This window comes from Mustela lutreola, chromosome 14, assembly GCF_030435805.1.
Source record: "Mustela lutreola isolate mMusLut2 chromosome 14, mMusLut2.pri, whole genome shotgun sequence".
NCBI lineage: Eukaryota > Metazoa > Chordata > Mammalia > Carnivora > Mustelidae > Mustela > Mustela lutreola.
In genome coordinates, this window is record NC_081303.1 from 13805325 (window position 1) to 13828346 (window position 23022).

A 23022-nucleotide genomic window follows, 5' to 3' on the forward strand; every position below is an offset into this window, starting at 1 on the left:
ATGACCAGAGCTGAAATCAAAGATTTGGATGCTTAATCGAATGAGCCACCCAGGTGCTCCTAGGAAGCAGGTTTTAAAAAATGTAAGCCAATTCTGTTTTCATTTTGTGTGTTGACAACTTAAATGTTCAGATAGTATGATTTTGTGTTAAACTGCAAACTTTTAACAGTAATGATTTTGATTTTCCTTGAAATTAGATTGGAAAACAGTTTACTTTAGAGTAGTGCCATTACAGTTGGTAAATTTGAAGAGAGAAGTACAACTTAACATTTACTGAATATCCAAAGGTAGCTTGCTGTTATAGTTTCTTTATTCTCTCTTTAGATTTTGGGATTTTAATGATGTAGAAAGCAATCATTCCTTTCAACATACTACTTTTATAAAAACTTGTTAGAGAGTAGAATGTCAAAAATTTTCCCATTGATATATCTGTCTTCTGTGGAAATTCTTTCATTCCAGAGAGCTAAACAGTGTTGTAAAATATCTAATTATGGTGTGTGCAGGTGCTGTCTCTTGGGTCCAGACTACCTGGCTGGCGGGTAATTAACCAACCCAAATATTCTTGCCAACCAGTGACACCTGCAGCTCTGCAGGGAAAAGAGGGAGAGGAACTGAGATGCAGGTGATGGGGTAGGAGGGAGGTTGGGTTTGCTAGGAGGACACTTGCCTACGGGAACTGGGCACTTTGAGGTTCCTATTATTCTTGTCAGAGGGTGTGTGTGTGTATGTGTGTGCATGTGTCGTGCGTGTGTGTTTGCATGAAATGCAGTTTAAAGGTGTAAATATGTTTGTATGAAAGTATAGATTTTATGAAAGTCAAATGTGTGAAAATCAGAACTGTGTGCACCATCTCAATTGTGTGCATCACCACAATGGGAAATGTTCACTGTAGTATAGCTGTTCTTTTTTTCCTTTTTTTTTTTTTTAAGATTTTATTTTTTTATTTGGCAGACAGGTCACAAGCATGCAGATAGAGAGGAGGAAGCAGGCTTCCTGCTGAGCAGAGTGCCCGATGTGGGCTCAATCCCAGGACCCTGAGAGCATGACTTGAGCCGAAGGCAGAGGCTTTAACCCACTGAGACACCCAGGCGCCCCATAGCCCTACATTTTTGTATATCCATTTACTCCCATCCCATATTTGGGGAGTTGTATCTTTGAGAGATGAAGAGAGGGCATGTTCCTCCTCCCCTCTTTTTTTCATGTTTGGTTATTTGTATCTTGACACTTAGTTTTAAAAAAATGTTACTTTTGTAAACCCTTTATCCTCTTGGCTCTATTATCAGACTGGTAGCTGACTAGCCATCAGAAGATTTGACTGTAATAAATTGTTCATAAAAGTAGCTACTTAAAATTTATATTTAACTAATTTGTACTTGATTCTAAAGGTACTAATTTTGTGATCCTTTTTTGTAAGCGATATAATAGATTTGACTGATTTTTGTAGTTCTGTTTTCCAGGAGTTATCTTTCAATCTTCTGAAGAAGACAGTTGTTTTGTGTGAATCTGAGTTAAGAGGGTGATTTCAAATCATAATTATTATTTTTTTTAAAGATTTTATTTATTTATTTGTCAGAGAGAGAGAGAGAGAGAGCGAGCACAGGCAGACAGAGTGGCAGGCAGAGTCAGAGGGAGAAGCAGGCTCCTTGCGGAGCAAGGAGCCGGATGTGGGACTCGATCCCGGGACGCTGGGATCATGACCTGAGCGGAAGGCAGCTGCTTAACCAACTGAGCCACCCAGGCGTCCCTCAAATCATAATTATGATGGTAATTAGATAAATGAGTATTTTAGACTTGATTTTATTTTAAAATTTTATTTATTTATTTGTCAGACAGAGATCACAAGTAGGCAGAGAGGCAGAGAGAGAGGAAGGGAAGCAGGCTCCCGGCCAAGCAGAGAGCCTGACGGGGTGCTCAATCCCAGGACGCTGGGATCATGACCTGAGCCGAAGGCAGAGGCTTTAACCCACAGAGCCACCCAGGCGCCCCTTAGACTTGATTTTTAAGGAAAGTTGGTAATACTAAGATAAAACTGAAAATGATCTACAGGACCTAATGACTGTTAGGATCTGTTGATTATCATTATTATTTTTTTTAAAGATTTTTATTTATTTATTCGACAGAGATCACAAGTAGGCAGAGAGGCAGGCAGAGAGAGAGTGGGGGAAGCTGGCTCCCCGCTGTGCAGAGAGCCCAATACAGGGCTCAATCCCAGAACCCTGAGATCATGACCTGAGCCGAAGGCAGAGGTCTATCCTACTAAGCCACCCAGGTGTCCCTGATCTGTTGATTATTATGGGCCTGAGCTAGTCCAAGCCCTAACTTCAGGTCTTTTTTTTTTTTTTTTTTTTTTAAGATTTTATTTATTTATTTTCCAGAGAGGGAGAGAAAGCAAGCACAAGCCGGGAGAGCTACAGGATGAGGGAGAAGCAGATCTCTGCTGAGCAAGGAGCCTGATGCGAGACTCTGTCCCAGGACCCTGGGATCCGGACCTGGGCTAAAGGCAGACACTTAACTGACTGAGCCATACAGGTGTCGCCTTCAGGTCTTTGTTTTAAAGATAGGAAAGAGGACTCATTTTAAGGTTGCTTTCTCTTTGGTTTATTACTGAACTGGCAAAAAGCAGTTCATGGCTAGTACCAGAGCCTGTAATCAGACCTCTTTCTTCTTAGCTTCTTCTCTTCTGCCAAAGCACTTCTTAAGCTGCTATTTTTGGTCAATTTAAATTTCTCTGTAAAGGACAAAATGGGTTTACCTAACAGGCAACAGGAATATTATTTGCATACTTGGAATTTTAATCTTTAGAAGGGCTGATTTAGTTGTGTCCTGGAAGTGGTATTTTGTTTTTTTTTTTTAAAGATTTTATTTATTTATTTGAGAGAGAGAGAGAGAGAGAGGAAAATGTCAGAGGGAGAAGCAGACTCCCCATGGAGCTGGGAGCCAGATGCAGGGCTCGATCCTGGCACTCCAGGATCATGACCCCAGCCGAAGGCAGTCGCTTAACCAACTGAGCCATTGAGGTGCTTGGGAGTAATTTGTTTTAAATCATGGAGTTCTTCTGAGATCTAGTCTCACCTGTAACTGAATGATACGAGTACTATTAGTATGTGACTATATGCTCTTGGGCTTGTTTATCTCATCCTACCAGGCAGGATTGTTGTGGTGATTAAATGAAGTAGAGGACTTAATTTCTTTGCACAGTAAGAGATAGTGACCTTCACTGTAAGCCCTTATTTGTTTTAAGTAAATTCATAATTTGCTATTGGCATTAACAGGGGCAGATGGACTGTAAACATTGCAGCAGCATTACCCAGCTGTATTCCAAATTTAGTGGGTGTTGCACTAGATAAATAAAGTAATAGTAGATAACATGTGATAAAAATAAAAAATTGACTGGATAGATATTACATATTTTCCTTTTGAAGATAATGCTATGCGTGATAATGTATTAAAGATTTTGAGAAATTCTGCTCTAAAAAATATCTCTACTGAATTGATCATTAAACCCTTCCTTTGAGAGCACTGATTTTAAAGAATATTGATATTCCGTACTGCATGGTTTGTGAAGCACTGCTTTAGGTAATAATTTTGAAGATGACCTGGTGATACAATTCTTTATACCAAGAGGCTGTACGATACATGTATAAGTGATAGGTAATGCTTATAAGAGGAAATTTATGAAATTTAAACAAAAGAAAGCATTGCTTTAAGTCCCATTTTCTGGCATTTATTGGATGAATTTTATGACAGAATACTGAAATTCACCTCGAAAAAATGATACTAAATGCTAGCTAGCAACCTATATCAGAGGAATTTAGTTTTTTTTTTTTTTTTTTTAGAGTTGATGTTACTTGTTGAAATAATTGCTAATAAAGCTTTATGAGTTATCAAAATCTGGGTCTGAGGGCTCAATTTGTTCATTTTCATTATGATCCTATTCTTTCTTCAGATTTCTGATTGATATTCTTATTTTTCACCAATTTATATTCCTGCTGAAGAGAATTACATAGTTAGAAGGAGTAGGACATTTGGGCTCAATGTGTGTTATCCTAACTCACCTTTTGTTTTTGATTTCCATCTCAGGGGACACATTCTTAACTATTTAAATAAGATTATATAATTGGGAATACTGAATCTCTTATAGAGGGGTGCCAAGTGATTGAACTTGCTAATGTATTTGCCAGGTGATGATATTTTTATAATATAGTGATGTAGAAATCCGATCCAGTGTATTCTCTGTTACAGTTCAGTATCTAGAATTGGAGTAGGCACACTTATTTCTTGAACGAGTAAGTCAAAGAATAAATAAAACCTGAGGGTGGCAGGGTTTGTGCAAGTAAGTAAACTTAATTATTTCTGAAAATATTACAGATAATTTGAGGGATACAGTACAGTATATTGGAAAGAGCACTGGGCCAGGAGTCAGAAATCCAAGTTTTAGGGGTTCCTGGGGGGGCTCAGTGGGTTAAACGCTCTGCCTTCGGCTCAGGTCATGAACTCAGGGTCCTGGGATGGAGCCCCACATCGGGCTCTGCACAGCAGGGAGCCTCCTTCCCCTTTTCTCTCTGCCTGCCTCTCTGCCTACTTGTGATCTCTCTCTCTGTCAAATAAATAAGTAAAAATCTTAAAAAAAAAAAGAAAAAGAAATCCAAGTTCTAATTACAAATCTGAAGGGGAAGAGTCATGTGACCTTATGCAAATCTCTGGTTCTTGTTTCCTCATTGGTAAAAGGGAGACTTAAAATAACCACTCCTGCCTAGCTCATAGGTTGTTGAGGGGATAAAATAGAATCATTAATAAAATGCTTTGTAAGTATAAATGTACAAAGTCAGGCTTTTTTTCTTTTCCATGCCTAGCACAGTACCTTGAACAGTATTAGCACCAGTACAGACTTTCTTTCTTAATCCTGAAAAGGAGACTAAGAAACAGAGTCTAGGACTGATTCTTGGAATGCTCACAGATTGTTGGGGGATAGAAGGAGGAGGAGGAACCTGCAGAAGAGAAGCAAAAGAACCAAGGAGGAAAAAGGAAGTCAGGAAAGTGTAGTCTTATACTTTCCAGGCATGGTTTTCACTAAGATTTGCTTATGCTCTTGGGGAAAAGGATAGTTAATACTTGGCAAGTAGGCTTTGATTTAATTTTCTGAACTCCACCTGAGTAAAATCTTCTTTTTCTTTACATGAGAAGTATTTGAGGGTGAAGAGAAGTTCCTGGAAACTTAAAGACCTTTGCTTGGGTAGTTTAAGAATACTTAAATTTTGGTTTTCTGTATTTTCTGTGAATAATTTATTATCATGAAAACATTAAAAGTCTTGAATCACTCAGCTGGGTTTTTTTTTTTTTTTTCCAAGATTTTATTTATTTATTTGACAGAGAGGGACACAACGAAAGAGGGAACACAAGCAGAGAAGTGGGCGAGGAAGAAGCAGGCTTCCCACAGGGCAGGGATCCCGATGCGGGGTTCAGTCTTAGGACCCTGGGATCAGGACCTGGGCCGAAGGCAGCCGCTTAACAACTGAGCCACCCAGGCACCTCTCTCTCTCTCTCTCTCTCTTTTTTTTTTTAATAAAAAGCAGATTTTATTTATTTATTTGAAAGAGAGATAGTGAGAGAGCGTGAGAGGGGAGAAGGTCAGTGGGAGAAGCAGACTCCCCATGGAGCTGGGATCCCGATGCAGGACTCGATCCTGGGACTCCGGGATCATGACCTGAGCTGAAGGCAGTCCTCAACCAACTGAGCCACCCAGGTGCCCTGGGCGCCCCTTTCTTGATGGGTTCTGGGATGACAGTGTGGTCTGGACAATGAGCATCCAGTGTCAGGGAAAGGTCTAGTACGAAGTGCTTCCTGACGCATTACTTAGCACATCGGTGTTCTCGGAGATACTAAAATAAGTTTGGGAAATACAGCCCTCCTCCTCCACTTTGCATTTCTTCCTCACCTCAACCGCTACCCCCTTACACATATCACTAGACTGTGAGGTCCGTGAAGATGCGATTGCAGGGCTTTGTCCTACTCACCATTGTAGCAGCGGCAGGCACACAGAACTCCGTGAGCCATTGAGCCTGTAAATGACAAATCATAATCAAATCGGTTATTTCTGGGGCGTCTGGGTGGCTCGGTTGGTTGTTGGTGTGTCTGAGCATTGTGGCTGCTTTTTATAAAATTGGAATTTTTATTGAGCGAATTGTAGATTTATGTACAGTTGTAAGAAATAATATGGAATCATCCCTTGCATACTTCGGGTATAGCTGCTTTTTTTCTTCTACCTTATATGTAGCCTGGGAAGGGGGTAGACAAGCTTGTTAGAACTGTGTCAGGTAAGAGGGAAGCCAGGGTGTTCTCTTAGGAATGTAATGCATGAACTTTAGTGTGTGGGCTCTTTTTTTTAGCTGCCTTTTCCTTAAATTTTTTAGCATGTGTTTCAGTTGGTGAAGTTATTATATAGCTGAACTCTTTGTAAGTGATATAATACAGTATTTATTTTCCTTTAAACAAATTCATTTCTCAGTCAGATACTGTTGAAATTAATTATACAAATATGGAATTTTAAATTTTGGTAATGATGAGATATTTCTATGTATGTTTTGTTTTAGGTTGTGTCACGAAGAAATCCAGAGGATGTCCAGGAGGTAACACACTTATACATATGAACATTTTATTTTATATATTTGACAAAAATTTAATTAAATGCTTTGTTGAGGAAACAGAATTGTTGGTATGTCTGTCTTCATATTTATGTGTTTGCCTAGAGATTATCTTTAGCTCACGAAACAGCAGCTGAAGTTGCCTTTTCAGATCTATTAAGTACGGGTTAAGCTTAATAGGTGTTAAGTTATACAAGGAAGGATTTAAGGAATTAAAGTGCTATTTAGTAACATGATAGTGTTTCTGATAACTAACATTCGTAGGATTTTAGTATTAAGAGCTCTTATCTATTTCAAAATCATGGTAACTTTAATAAAAAGGAAAGAGCATTTGGTAACTAATATTAATTTTAAAGATCATAATAAATTATGCGGCCCTGTATACCTTCACTTTTATTGAGTTGACATGTTGACACCTTGGAAAACTGCTTTGGGTATAGATATTGGCTATCGTGTTTCTTTTTTAAATTTGTAGTTGTTTTGCTACAACTCTGTCTCTAAAATTATACCAGCTTGTGTGCTTTTGCTTAAAACTATGGAATTCTTTATTTGTAATTACTTCGTGTTTGTTATATACCTTTAGGATTCCTTATCCAGTAAGGATAGCTACAGCGATAGCTTGCTTTGTTTTAACATTTTTTGATTTACTTTCATTTTGGTCCCTGTTCATTTACACTGTGTTAGAAGGACATATGTTGGGGATTTTTTTTTTCTTACTAAAGTGTTTAAAAAAGACATTATAAATTGGCATTCTTAATTCTGCAACAGTTTTTTGCCCCATTTGAATTTTAATGTCTTTAGATGGAGTATATATTTTCTAACAAGCCCCACTACTCCTTACTTAACAAACCTGGCTTGATTGTACATTTAAATGGATTTTTTGGTACTGGTTGGTTTGAGTGTATGGCATCAGGTTTAGATAATATTTGAACTTTTATACATTAGCATTTCTTGCTATACTTGATCCAGTATTTGTTTTGAGTTCAATAAAACACAGTTTTAAAAGATTTCATATTATTTTTCTTAGGGGTTTTAAGATATCTCACTTTTCCCTCTCAATAACCAGGAAGACGATATTGTAATACAGTTATTTGGGAAGAAAAAGATATATGTATTTCTATATCTGTATCCTTCCAAAATGGAAATGAAAGTAATTTGCACCATTGTATTAAGTACTCTCTACTTAAGTGTCAGTTGGCTAGTATGGACTTTCTTTAGAGTTCTTCTAATTATGTTGAATTAATAGTCAGTACAGGCTGTTCTGCTTTTGAAATTTTACAACTCTTAAAATTAAAGATGGGTTGTGTTTCCTTTGAATACATTGTCTGATTGCTATGCTGTAGTCTGTAGCTTGATGTTCCCATTTTCCAGGGAGAATCCTGAACCAACTTATCCATGAACATACTCTCTGCCATTTCCTTAATCCTTTTTTGGGGAAAACTCTTTTATAATAACAACTGTTGGTGAGCCATTCATCAGAAAACTCTTGTAAGTGTCCTTTAGTTAGATGATTGCATGGTTCTTTGTTAGAAATGGTATAAAAATTTTTAAAAATGTCTTCTCTCTTGCCAGCTTCTTGAAATATAAAATAACCTTGAAATTGTAACACTCTGGCTTCTCATGTATTTCAAATGTTGGAATTCTCATTTAGGAGAGAAATGTGCCACCTGGAGTTTGTTTCCATTTCCTTTCCTTTCACTTTCTCTCCTATTCAGGGACTCATGTAGGTACCGCTTTAGAGTTTAGTCAGGCTTCCCAAGAGCTACTGAGGATTAGAAGATGTCCTGTTAGTCTAACTAAATATAGGGCTAATAGTATGCTATCCTTATAAAACTGGAGATGTATTGTTGGTTTTCTTTTAGAAATGTGTTCACACACCTTGGCACATCCTGCCAGGTAGCAGTGTTTTCTTTCTAAGAGTGCTGACCTATTCACATGGAGGAAATAATTTAAAATTATCCAGGATAGATTTCTTTTACAAAATTTTACCCTTCAAAAATTCCCTCTAAATTTTTATTTATTAAGAGCAGCATGGGGTGGGGCACCTGGTTGGCTCATTCGGTTAAGCATCTGACTTCGGCTCAGGTCATGATCTCAGGGTCCTGGGAATCATGCCCCATACAGGGCTCCCTGCTTAGCGGAGAGCCTGCTTAGCCCTCTTCCTCTGCTGTTCCCCCTGCTTGTGCTATCTCTCTCTCTCTCTGTCAAATAAATAAATAAAATCTTAAAAAAAAAAAAAAAGAACAGCATGGGAAACTCTGAGGGGGATAGCAACAGTTAATGTGGCCTCTGGTTTAGTAGTTTCTCTAAAGCATGAACACCTGAAGAAGGCTAAAGAAAGAACTAGAAATATTGTGCCCTTCCTCTCGTACCTTTTTCAAAACGTAACCTATACCTCTGTTTCTCTATAGGTAGTAGATTTCACTGGTGAAATTTGGGAGAAGAAGAACTGAAATAGAACTTTCTATGTATCACGTCAGAAATCTGTTAAGTCATTTCATAAATGAAATAGTTTGATAAAAACCATTTGAGAACATTTAAAATGTGTCAAGGGAAAGAAAAGGCTCTTGGAAAGGGGAGAAAGCAAATCTGAAAGCAAATATGGTAGGCGAGCCGGTTGCAAGAAAAGATGATCCGGCACCTTTAAAATACTGTGTGAGAGGACAAATTGAGTGGTTTAGTTTATAGGAGCTACAGGTTTTTGCTATCATTAAGTGAAATTATCTGAAAGGTAAACATTTATTTTGTGTAAAAATTATTTAAGGGAATGTATTTAATGAAAGTTAAGCTTTTACTAAATTCATAGTATATATAGGACATTCACTGAATTAATATTTAATTGAGGAATTTTATGCAAAGTAACTTTAATGAGTTTAAGAAATTTTTGTAGGAGTTGGTTCATAGAACAGTAGTTGTTACACAGTTTTTTTTTTTTTCTAGTAGGAAGGAATTACTAGAGAAAATAATTTTTGCATGCATTTTTTGGGACTTTGTGTAGTCCAGTTATAAACATCAATACTGCTAACGTAATGGAAATGTGCTTTTGCTCACTTTTCCATTTTGAAGATTTCTAGAAATGTCCACAGTTAAAAGGAGTATGAAGAAAAGGAGGCAGTAGGTGGTGACATTTTGTGATGTGTTGGTTTTCTGCATTTCTTGAGGGTTTATATTTGCTCTTGGTTATTTTGGTTCTATAGTTCCAGAGTTGAGAAGAAGAAGGATGTGAGTGAATAAATTAGGCACGATGAAAAAGGAGTCTCACCTTGGAGGCTCTAATTCTTACTCTGAAAGACTGTATGCTAGTTTATAGACCGTGTTGTTATTATCATTATTGTGATTAAGTTATTAAGTTCTGTCCCTGAAGTTAACTCTGCCTTTACTTAAAAATGACCCTAACTAGAATAGAAATTTTATCTGCAGATTTGTTTCCGTGGACTAGTCTTTTGCATAGCTCTCGTTTCTAGTTTATAATGGTTTTAAGGATGGCATTTATGTAAGGTTACTTTCGCAAGCTCATCACCCATTTCTTCCTTAAGCCTTTGGCAGCATGGTACCACCACAATTTGATCTATTTTAAAAATATAAAAATAGCACTGTTTTTTTCTCCTGTGACAGAATTATTTTCATGTATCAAAATTAGAAATTACAGAGAAGTAAAAAATATGAAAATTAAAATCACTTGTAATCTCACTGTCCTGAGACCATTTACTTTTTAGGTATTGGTTTGGCTGTCTTAGTTATTGGTTCCTCTTGCTCTTTTACTGGAGCTCTTGTTTCTTTACTATTACCTTTTGCCTCATTCACTTACATTTTATTTTATTTTATTTTTTTCACTTACTTTAAAATAAAATCTTTTCTTCCATCCAAGTGGTCTGTCTCATGGCACAACCAAGCTTTTCAAACACCTACTTTGCACTTGGTTTCCTCTTCCTTACTTCTGGCTGATTTCTCAATGTTAGGGTTCCCCATTATTTTGTCCTTAGACTCCTCATCTTGTTATAAATGCTGAGAAAAGCCTTCCTGAGTGATTGCCACCTTTCTGCTGGTAGTTAGCAAATGAATACATCTTGCTTAGTTCTCTCTCTTGAACCCCAAACCTGTGCCAGATATGTCTAAAATTGAACTTTGTTCTTACCTTAGAAGTTCCCTGTCTCCTTTTCTTCACCTTAGAGAATGGCACCACTGTTTATCCAGTTGCAAAAGCCCCAATTCTAGTGATTATATTTGGCATCTCACTCTCCTTTTAAAAACTTCATCTCCAGTCCCCTCTCTCTCTTTATTTTTGTTGATCTGATCACTACTTGCCTTCAGTAGACTTACTTAAGATAACACCTTCCATAGGTGCTCCTTTCTTAACACTCCTGGGCTTCCCTTGTCCACATTTGTCACACCGTCTTGTGACACAGTTACTGTGTTGGCTTGTCCTGCCCACTTAGATTGGGTCTATGTTTCTCATTTCTTCATCCTTTGTGCTAACACAGAGCCTGGCACAGAGTAGGGACATGAAAATACTTGTTTTGGTGACTATTTTTGTTGTTGAGTGAATGAATAAAAGGAAGCCTTGGAAGGAGGCAGTTTAAATTAATTCATATTATAATCTGACTTGTTTTCTAGGATTATAATTATAGTAAAAATAAGAAGCTCATCATGGTAGAATTTTTGGTGTATATGGTAAAGTTTAGCGAAGAATTTCCTATATCCAGAGAATAAATTTTTTGACACGAGTCTCTTAAATCTCACTTGATTACCTGCTTGGCCTAAGGTTTGCTTATTATTAGCATTATGTTCTGTTGTGTGTTAGAAGTGTGAGGTAATTGGTTTTTTTTTAAAAGAAGCAAAGACCTTAATATACCAGGTAATGGAATTTAAAACTCAGTTATATCCTATTTAGTGGAGACTGAATAAGTGAAAATCAGTGATATCAAAGTCATATGTCAAATCTATTTTCTTTATGAAGTTTTTTTCCCCTAATTTAATCTGAATAAGGTTAAACAGTAATTCAGATTAATGGAGGTAAACTTTTTTGTGATATGTAATCTAGATGACTGATTTTCTGTTTTGAAATATACTAGTTTTAATGGTATTCTGTTCAGGATCCATCTTGCCTTCGGAAATCCTTATTACTACTTTAAACTGAGGTTTGTGAAATAAGATTTATGAAATGTAAAAGTTAAGGTTAATTACTTGCTGCCCAGCCATGTCTTCTTCAGTGTTATTTAGTTTATCCTTTTAGGCTGTGTAGGTACTTTATGTTTAAAAATTGTTTAGGGGCACCTGGGTGGCTCAGCGGATTAAGCATCCTACTCTTGATTTCGGCCCAGGTCGTGATCTCAGGGTTGTGAGATCAGATCCCATGTTGGGCTCTGTGCTCAGCATGGTTTGCCTGACATTCTCTCTCCAACCCACATGTGTGATCTCTCTCTCTCATTAAATAAATAAATCTTTTCAAAAAATGGTGTATATTAGAGGTGTCTTGATGGCTCAGTCGGTTAAGCCTCAGACTCTCTTGATTTCAGGTTGGGTCATGGTCTCAGGGTTGTGAGATTGAGCTCTGCTTTGGGCTCTGTGCTGAGTGTGGAGCTTGCTTGAGATTCTCTTTCTTTCTCTCCCTCGCCCTCTGTGTGGCCCCCACCCCTGGGCTTGTGTGTGCACTCTTTCTTTTTCTCTCCCCACCCCTCCCCCCCAAAAAAGTTGTCTATTTTGTGTTTATAAACATGCTGTTTTTGAGAGAGTATATGTATTTTGACATCTAGCTCATTTCCTGGCCAATAGTAATTGATTTTTGAAGAGGTTAAGTGACATTTTAGGTGGTATAGACCCTCTTTGTACCAGGTTGAATATTTTTCCAAGAAAACGCTACTTGTGTAAAACGAAATTTAAAAACCAAGGCAGAAAAGCTAGAGAAAGAGTTGCTGCTTTATAAATCAAATACTATTATTTAATCTCAGCCAGTTAACCAGATTGGTTAGAACATATATTTGTTTTCCTTTGCATGACAATTTTGGGCACTTTCCTGAAAAGACTTTTTGTTGTTCAGATATCTGAGCCTACATAGTTTCACTGTGAGAGACACATTTGATTTTTCTTTTTCTTTAGATAATCGTATGGAAGAGATACAGTGACTTTAAGAAACTACACAAAGAATTATGGCAGATTCACAAAAACTTATTCCGACATTCAGAATTGTTTCCTCCATTTGCCAAAGGAATAGTGTTTGGTAAGTGATTATTTTGAAATTGTGATTTTAAACAGTGATGATTGGCTAATTGTGTATATGTAGTAAACCCTGAAATACTGTACGGTGATGTCAGAAGCCCTTATTAAGATGGCTCAGGTCAGGCAGCAAGCCCTTGAGGTTGTTTCTTCATGTTCCCGGTGTAGGTGCGTTAGCTCTGCATTCATTTACTCTTCCCTCCTATGAAACAGCTGCACACCAACTTCAATGCCAGCCAGTCAAGCAAATTAAAAAAACCCCAAAACCATGTAGGAGCACAAGAAGAAATGATACTGAGTTTTTCTCATAGTTCTGAAATTTGGGGATTTTTAAAAGCTTATACTTGGTGTATTTTTTTTTTTTTTTTTAAGATTTTGTTTATTTATTTGATAGAGAGAGAGAGACATCACAAGTAGGGAGAGAGGCAGGCAGAGAGAGAGGGTGAAGCAGGGTCCCTACTGAGCAGAGAGCCTGATGTGGGGCTCGATCCCAGGACTCTGAGATCATGACCTGAGCCGAAGGCAGAGGCTTTAACCCACTGAACCACCCAGGTGCCTCTTGTGCGTTTTTTCTGATACCTTTCTTATAACGTAAAGTGGTTATGATTTGAGGCATCCAGCCAGGCCAGATACAGATATTTTGGGGTGGTGGCTCTGGCTATGTTATGATAGCTGTTAGATTCATGGCTTCACAAAATTTAACAGCATACTGAGGCCTGGAGCTTCCTAGTACCCTGCTACTGTTGCTCTGTACCTCCAGTGGTGTTTGGGGGTACGTGGCCCTTTAGCGGACTGTGTTGCCAGTTCCTGTCTGCAGCTCCCTGCCTCCCACTCTTGGCGTGCTGGCACCACAGCAGAGAGCTTCCTGCTTGTTAGTCCCAGCCTGCAGGTTCTCGTCCATCAGCTTTGGCCCTTCCTACTATAGAATAGCTCTCGCTGGGGTAACTGCGCTCGCTTCTCACGTTCTGTTCGCTGGAGCCACAGTATCTCCAGTGAGATGTAAACTGCAGTCTTGGGAGGGAGGTGCCTCTTCCAACTATTGCCTCTGTTTCTCTCCCTCAGCCATAGGGTATTCTTTAGAGGTCTCTGTTCCTGCCTCTGAGCAGTTAGTCCTGTGCAAACAGTTAACAATTCTTCATGCGGGGGTTCCATTCTCTGGCTGGACCCTGGCTGCCACAGAGGCCACTATCTGGGCTGCAGGTAGGCTCAGTAGGAGTTGTTTCTAACATTCTTTCAGCAGCTAGTGTTAGGAAACACGAGGCATTTCTCTACCTTGTGTACATTATACATTCTTCTGTCCGCCTACACATCTGCATACATACATCAGTATATGATGTTCTCTTCCTGCCCCCTCCACCCTCTAAGATTTTGGCTTTCTGGTCTTGATTAGAAATGTTCCCCAATTTCTCCATTTGCTTGTAAGATGATTTTTGGAGCTTAAAAAATTCTTTTTAATATCCACGTGGGAAAAAAATATCCACATGGAATTTATATTTGAATGAGATGTTAGATGATACTTCATTTTGTGTCTTTCAGATGGATAGACATCTGTTCTGAGGTATTTATTAAATAATAAATATTTTTCCCAGTGAAATTGGGCATTAACTTTTTATGCATTGCCACTAATTTAAAGTTTTTCTTTTATGGTATTTATTTATTCTTAGAGTAATACCTATTTCTGTGCCATGTTGATTTTTGTAAAATGACTTTATAGAGTATGTTCTGATACTAGCTATATTTCTCATTGACTCTGGGGAATTTCTTGCCTTTTAGGATAGGCCTGGAATTCTTGGGGCTTTTACATTGGTAATTCTAAGAAATGATACCAGTTATCCATTTAGTGCCTCTTAGTTTCAAGTCTCTTCTTTCATTTTCTGTAATGCTTTAATGGGTTGGACTCTTTAAATATTTTTCTTTTACAGTGAGTATGCTATTCAGAGTAGAGACTGATAGAGAGGCACTGGAGGAGGGTAAGGGGCTTCTCTCCCACCTTCCAGTGTGCTATGGATTTTGTTTTTCTTTTTGGTTCCACTACATTTTTGCCAGAGGCCTCTGCCTTAGCTACACACCTAAATGTAGTCCACTGAGAAGTTTACATCCCCTGCTAGTTTGGTAGCCTCTTGACTGTGTGTACCAAGGCACCCCAGACCTAGTGGAGAGTGGGCTTCTGACTCTCTGACTCCCTGAAGGTGGTTTCCTGTGCTCTGGGGACACTGTGGATTCCAGACCTCGTTGCTCTATAGGTGAGCAGGCTCCTGATGCCCTCTTTGCTTCTGCATACCTCTCTGCCAGCCTTGGCCTGCCTTTGCCCCAGAAAGTTGTGTACCCCAGTCCTGTGTTACTTTGCTTGTGAGTGGGCTCCCAGCACTGTGATTCTCTCTTGTTGCTTGCTTGCCAGTCTTGTCCTGTGTGAACTCTGGAAGGGTCTTTCTTGCTTTCCTGGCAACCATGGACCAGCTCTGGCCTAGGGAACCCAGCTAACTTCTCTCCATTCAGTGGCTACAAACAGTTCTCCCAATCCCAACTTTTGGAGAGGGGTTCCCCCTTCTAGATTATTCCTTCCTTTGGTACTTTCTTTTACCCTGGGGGTATTCTTTAGAATTAATAAGTTAACAATTGTTTAATAGTCTTTATATTAAGCTTTCCTTGTTCAAATTACTATGTGGATTTAGTCTCTGGACTGAACCTTACTGATCCTTTCTTTGATTGAGGAAGATTTTTGGATGATTTGAAATTATCCATCCTCCACTGGCTTGTAGTTTATGTGGAACAGTGATTTCTTCAGGCTGTACTCCCTGAGCTTTATACCTTTCTTTAGGATATTTGGCATGTTTCACAACGCCTTGAGATCTGGGGACAAGAAACAGATACACAATAGTATAGTAATATCAGTGGCATTTATGACAGAATGAAGTGGCCATCAAAAGCTTGTTGCTACAATTCTTTAATTTTAACAAATACTTAATATTAACAATTTATGATATATAATGATGTCTTGAAATATACGCAACGTCAAGAGGTTTCTTTGGTTCATAATTACAAAAGAAAGTATTTGTATTTCCGTAGGTGAGAAGCAGTTGAGGAATATGGACAGCAGGTCAGTAGCAGTAGAACCATTAGTTTTGAAGATACCATCACTTCATTTTGTTCCCCTACGAAGCATTAAGGGATCCACAAACCCTTGTAAATCTTTACCTCCTTTGGCCTTTGAGCTCAGACATTCCATCTAGTCACATTTCTGGTGCCTTCTGTTCATTGTTATTACCCAGTATCTATGGTTCTTTCCTTTTTTCTTTGATGCTTTTTCTTATTATAGTTGTACTTGTTTTTTGCCATTGAACTACGTACCTTTTCTGATCATGATTCTGCTGCTATTAATAGAGTCATCTTTGGTTAATACCAGTCCAGCCGTAATTATCTGGAAATTTTATAGGCATGCTTAATTCAAGAAACATTTTAAAAATAGGTACTGTGATTCAGCCTCTGTCTTCTGAGAAACTTAGCTGAAGTGAGCATCATGATTTAGACGTTCTGAAAGGGAAGTGCTTTAAGGATGTGACATCCTTACTGTCAAGTTTTTAAGTTTTGTGGCATTCTACTTTTTTTTTTAAAGATTTTTTAAAAAAAATTGAAGTATAGTTGACATATAATATGATAGGAGTTTCAGGCATACAACATAAACATTTACGTAGATTATGAAATCAATACAATGAAGCTAGTTACCGTCTGTCACCATACAAAGTTATTACAATATTATTGACTGTATTCTCTGTGTTATACTTCACATCCCTGTGACTTACTTATTTTATAACTGGAAATTTGTACCTCTTTATCCCCTTCACCCCAACCTCCCTTCCCTCTGGCAAACACCATTTTGATCTCTGTATTTATGAATCTGTTTCTGTTTTGTCTGTTCATTTGTTTTGTGTTTTAGATTCCATGTATAAGTGAAATTGTACTGTTTGTCTTTCTCTGACTTATTTCACTTACCATAATACCCTCTAGGTCCATCCATGTTGTCACAAATGACCAGTTTCCATTCTTTTTTATGACTGAATGACATACCATTGTGTGTGTGTATGTGTATATGTATATGTATATATACCATGTCTTCTTTATCAATTCATCTATTGATAGATACTTAGGTGGCTTCCGTGTCTTGGCTATTGTAAATAATATTGAAATAAACATAGGGATGCATTTATCTTTTTGAATTAGTTGTTTCATTTTCTTCAGATTAATATCTAGAAGTGGAATTTCTGGATCTTATGATAGTTATGTTTTTGATGTTTTGGAGAACCCGCATTCTCTTTTCCACAGTGACTACACCAATTTACATTTGCACCAGAAGTTGCAGGAGGATTCCCTTTTCTCTAAGTCCTCGCCAACACTTGGTATTTCTTATCTTTTTGAGCCTACCCATTTTGACAGGTGCGAGGTAATATCTCATTGTGGTTTTGGTTTGCAATTCCCTGGTAGTGATGTTGAGCATCTTTTCATGTGTCTGTTGGCCATCTGGATGTCTTCCTTGGAAATACGCTTATTCAGATTCTCTACCCATGTTTTAATGGATTGTTTGTATTTTTTGGTTATTGAGTTGTATGATTGCTTTATCTCTTGGGATATTAATCCTAGTGACATTCTATTTTATTTATTTATTTATTTATTTATTGAAGATTTTATTTATTTATTTGTCAGAGAGAGAGAGTGTGCACAAACAGGTAGAGGCAGAGAGAGAAGCAGGCTCTCTGTTGAGCAGGAGCCCGATGTGGGACTTGATCCTAGGACCCTGGGACATGACCTGAGCCACAGGCAGTGGCTTAACCAACTGAGCCACCCAGGCATCCTGACATTCTATTTTAATTATGAAGATGCAAATAATTAAAATTCACCAATCTGAGGAGTTTTTTTTTTTTTTTAAAGATTCTATTTATTTATTTGACAGATCACAAGTAGGAGAGAGGCAGGCAGAGAGAGAGGTGGGGAAGCAGGCTCCCTGCTGAGCAGAGAGTCCCACATGGGGCTGGATCCCAGGACCCTGAGATCATGACCTGAGCCAAAGGCAGAGGCTTTAACGCACTAAGCCACCCAGGCACCCCAGTTTTTCTTTCTTTCTTTCTTTCTTTCTTTCTTTTTTTTAAGATTTTCTTTATTAGAGAATGTATGTGTGAGGCAGTGGGGAGAAGCAGAGGGAGGGTGAGTGAGACACATACCCCCACTGAGTGGGGAGCCCGATGTGGTACTCAGTCCCAGGACCCTGAAATCATAACCTAAGCCGAAGGCAGACGCTTAGCGAACTGAGCCACCTAGGTGCCCCCAATCTGGGGAATTTTAAGAATCATCCTTCTAAATGCACACAAAAAGGGTTCTTTTATATTCTAAAAATAAGAGGCCTCCCTCATACTTAACTGTCTTTTTCTCTCCCTTTCTCTCTGAGTCCTTAACACAACTGTGTGAGTAGAGACTGCTTTATTCTTACTGATGGCTATATCTTCAACATGTAGGACCATGCCCAACATATAAATATGCACACACAAATGTGTGCACAGATATGTGCATAATGCATGAGTGTTCTTTGCAGCATTTTCAGTAGAGGAAAAAGGAACAGAAACTGAATTATCTCATTATGTATTGCACAGATATGCCATAATTTACCCAATTAATAGAATTCTTTAGCTCTTTGAAATATACTGGTGTGGTAAGATATCCAAGCTACATTTTTAAGACATGAAAACAAATGTTGTATAGCACTATGTTTAGTAAGCTCACATCTGTGTTTGAACAAACATATGTTATTATGTGAAGATACACCTACACACATTTGTATAATATATGTACCTTTTCAGGATGTAGGAGGAGAGATGGTTTTACTTTTTATTTTATACCTTCTGTACTATGGAACTTAATTGCTTCCATATATCTTTAACTTTAATATGGAGAGATACACAGCCCAGCTTCTTAAACAGGAAGCTTGTCACTGGGTGAAAAGGAGTGGCTTCTAAATTGGTTGAGATTTGTAGCTATTACTGCTCTTGCTAATGGATTATCTTCAACTTTTCTCCACATCCTTACATATTATGGAGTGAAAATTTCTTATTAATCTTGATAAGTAAACAGTTTATCTCTCTTAGTAAATGGTACAGTCCATTTGTAATACTTGATAACTGCAGTGAACCCTGCAGGCTGCAGCTGTCCTTGTGTGGAGGTACTTGTTGGTTAAGCATCTGTCTTTTTAACGGCTCTCACATTTTTAGTATGGGAACCTGAGCAGCAAAAGCGAATCCTATTGTAGTTGATACAACCAGCAAAAATGTAGTTACTAGTCTAGCGGTATAGTAAAAAAGAACATGCCTTTTGGAATCCTGTGGCTTTAGGCCCAAATCCTCTATTCTTGATTTACTAGCAATGTGATCTTGTACGAATGAACATCTCAGTTTATTTTCTTATTGGTGAGATAGGGAAAATACCTTCCTGTCCTATGGATGACAACTCTAGTGTGTCTAGCTCAGTGCTCGACACGTACCCGCTGCCGTCAGCTATATTCTGTTGCTCAGTTACCACTAACATACCATATTCTTGTGTCTCCGAATTCAGCATTGCCCTGTTCTGCTGTGAACTTTCTTGTTAGCCTTGCAGACTTTTCAGATGTTTCCTCTCCTAGGAGGTTTTCTCTGTTTCCTTTAAGCTGAGTTCATTGTTTTCCCCTTCAGTTTTATATCTTACCAGTAGAGCACCTAACTTATTTTTTTCCAGTTTTTTTTTTTTTTAATGTGCAAAATTTTTAAGTTTACCAAAAAAACCCACAAAAGAATAATGTGGTAAATACTTTTATACTTTTGGCCCAAGTTCATTGATTATTAACAGTTTGCTGAATTTTTTATGACTCTCTACGTATCTCTCTTTTTCTTTCTGAACCATTTGAGAATAAGTTGCAGATATTGTGACATTTCACCCCTGTATTTCGTATTTTCCCTATAATCACAATTCCATATCACACTCAAGAAATTTAGCCTTGATACAGTAATATAAAATGTGCTATCCATATTCATATTTCCTCTTGTTCTAAAAATGTCCTTTTTAGGTTTGTTTGTTTTTGGGTATAGGATCATGCCTCTAGGTTAATCTTGAGTATTCCTTACGCATTTTTTTTTTTTTTGTCTTTCATGACAATGACATTTTTAAAGGTGTAAGATAGTTTTGTTCACCTGTCTGCTTTCTCAGGATTAGATCATTGTTTTGTTTGTTTTGTTAGATCTGTTATCAGACTTTGCTTTCCTATGGGAAAGAGAAAAGCAGTTCCTGATAGCTAAGAAAGAACTGGCCTTGTATACCTTTTCTTTCGACCTTGGTGTTTCCTGGAGTTTGGCCTTGCATTCATGTCTATGCTATGTTGTTCTCCTGTTGAACGTAAGCAGTTGCACAGAACAGGAGTATTAGACAAGGCCACTCTGTGTCCTTGGATCAAGACAAAAACAAGACCACTTTGAAATCCTGTCTGAGCACAAAAATATGAATGTTGTTGAAGTCACAAAAATGATCAAGCATATCTTCATCTCAGCAGCTGCTGCTTCATGTAAATCACAGCCTTAGTCTCGTTTCATTCATCTTGCCTCATAATAAGATTTATTAAAATTGTAGCATCATGGAATTAGATAGAATTTGTAGAACCCATAGAATTATCCCCACTTCCTAAGAGCATCTGAACCAGGGCAAAGCCCCCATTTCTTTAAACCTTTCCCAAAAGTACCTAACACAAGCCCAGATCCCGTGAGTCCGTTCTCACACCCTCTTAGTGAAATGCTCCAGGGTGCCCAGTAGTATACATTTTGCCTGGTTGCAAGGAGCAGTAAATCCAACTTGTTCATTTAGAGGTATGTTCTTGGTGCTGTTGACTGGGAAGAATTCACACCCAGAAACCTTGGCCTCTCTTTGTTTTTACTCTGAATGAATTTTTGCTTCAGTTAAGAATCAGCATCAGGCTTTGTTCTAGCTAGTTTTCTTACTGGTCAAGGGCAGCTTTTTGTTCCATATAGCCAGTTTTTGATCATTGACATTTGCATGTTAAAAAAGTTGTAAGCTCTGGTATCTGGGTGGTATTCTACATTAAAAAAAAAAAAAAAAAAAAAAAAAAGAATATCCCAAAAGTGGCTTAATAAATCAGAGAGAGCCTTTATTTTGAGTGATTTACCAGCTTAATTAGAATGCTTGAATTTAATTTTTTCTCCCCTAGCTTTTTATTTATTTATTTATTTATTTGACAGATCACAAGTAGGCAGAGAGGCAGGCAGAGAGAGAGGGGGAAGCAGGCTCTACGCTGAGCACAGAGCCCGATGTGGGGCTCATTCCCAGGTCCTGGGATCAGGACCTCTAAGCTGAAGGCAGAGGCTTAAGCCACTGAGCCACGCAGGTGCCCTTCCCCTAGCTTTTAATAAAGCATTGCTGAGTCACTGAGGGTGGAGGCTGGCTTATACATAATATATACACATACAAATAATATAGTATATACTATGTAATACTACACAATAAATCTTCTTATGAAAAATGTTTGTATTTTCTTTTGTAAGTCAGCTATAATTTTTACTCTGTTCATGGGACAATAAACATTGACCCTGTGAATGGAAATGTAAAGTAGTGATAAAGAAGTTCCTGTTTATGATTTCTCATTGTTGCTGCTTTCGAGTGAGGTTTAGGTGCTACTAAAGGCCTAGCAAGTAGAGAATAGTGGCTACTAGGGTGTGACTACAATTAGGATGACTGTTGAATCTTGCTACTTTTTTTAAAAATTTAAAATTAGATGGCTTTGTTTACTCTATTAAGGCTAGTAGCTATTGGATTAAAATCATCTGCTTCTGTTTCGTTTATGCTACAAATCCATTTTTTTGTTGTTGTTATTCTGAAATATCTTAGGAACAAAGTAGTGAGCATGTTCTTTCATCTGTTTGTTCTGATGATAGGATTCAGTGTAATTGAACCTTTTACTGCAAAAGCCTTTATTTTTGATTGTACTTGCTCTATTCTGAAAAATACTTTAATCTCTCTCCACTTGTCCAAGTTTAGTAGAATGGAAATGCATAAAGATGTGTTTTATTCTCTTTAGAAGTTAATGTACTCATTGCTTAAGCATTTTAGTCTAGCTTAATAGGGAAGGGGGGTGAATCACTGATTACATTTAGGATTGAAGCTCCCAAATTAATATGTATTTGTTTTAGCTACTGAATGAGACTTTTTAGGGTGTTATTAAATATTAGTGAGTTTTCCATTAAAATTTCTCGGCAAGTAGTTAATGCATTTGAAGATAGTATCAGGTGGTTTTGTGGGTAGAAACATAGTATGATTTTTTTGTGCATTTTCTGGATTTTTGTTCTGAGGTTATATATGTTCACAAAATTATTAATACTAATTCATAGGCACTGGAATTAAATTGTGTTTAAAGGATAAACATATTGGACTATAATCATAAGTACCAGTGTATACTTAATTTCTTATTTAGACAGGAAAAGGAATAATGGACATTGGTTGTCATTTTAACCTGTTTGGCTAGTGGATTTTTCCCAAGACTGAATAACTTAGATTGTTGTCCAGAAAATTTGCTCTATAGGTGCTTGGAAGTTTGTTTCCAGATAATATTATTGATAGGTAAGCTAGCACATCATTTTAGATTATCATCAGGAGAATTGAGTTAAATTGAATTTTACATATGAACTGGGAAATAATGGAAAAACAGAACACAGAAACACCAACTAGCATAATGGTATTAGGTTTGGTTTCTTGTGATAAACCTTAAAACCAAATAAAAGTCGATTTCTTTCTCATGGCATGAGATTTGAAGGTAGCTCCAGGCAGTGCACCTCCACAGTGATCAGGAATCCAGGCTCCCGTCTTGCTGCTCGTCACTGTTAACCTCCCACGCCACAGTCCTTCCTGGAAGGGGCCAAGAAGAAAGCAGAAAAGGCTATTTCTTAAAGAGATTTTTAGGAAGCTACAATATAACTTTTGTTTATATGTTTTTGGTGAGAACGTAGTCCATGTCCACATGTAACTCTAAGGCAAGCTGGGAATGTAGTGTTTGTTTTTTTTCTCCCTCTGGGTTACCATGTCCACAGTTAGAAATTGGGGATTATTTTACTAAGGAATAAGGTGAAAACAAACCCTGGGATAGCAACTGGCA

The 23022-nt window shown here is 37.7% G+C and overlaps 1 protein-coding gene across 5 annotated transcripts in view; it reads left to right on the forward strand.

Annotated features, from left to right (window-relative positions):
* The window catches only part of RPS6KC1 (ribosomal protein S6 kinase C1), a 187052-nt gene that overhangs the window by 21550 nt on the left and 142480 nt on the right, over positions 1-23022 (forward strand). For 3 of the 5 annotated variants that reach the window (XM_059144988.1, XM_059144987.1, XM_059144990.1), the window contains 2 exons: positions 6591-6626; positions 12738-12858. In XM_059144988.1, coding sequence (XP_059000971.1) covers positions 6591-6626; positions 12738-12858 — 157 coding nt within the window. Of the gene's footprint in view, positions 1-6590; positions 6627-12737; positions 12859-23022 lie in introns of those variants that run through there. The other 2 variants (XM_059144991.1, XM_059144992.1) reach the window with 2 other exon arrangements.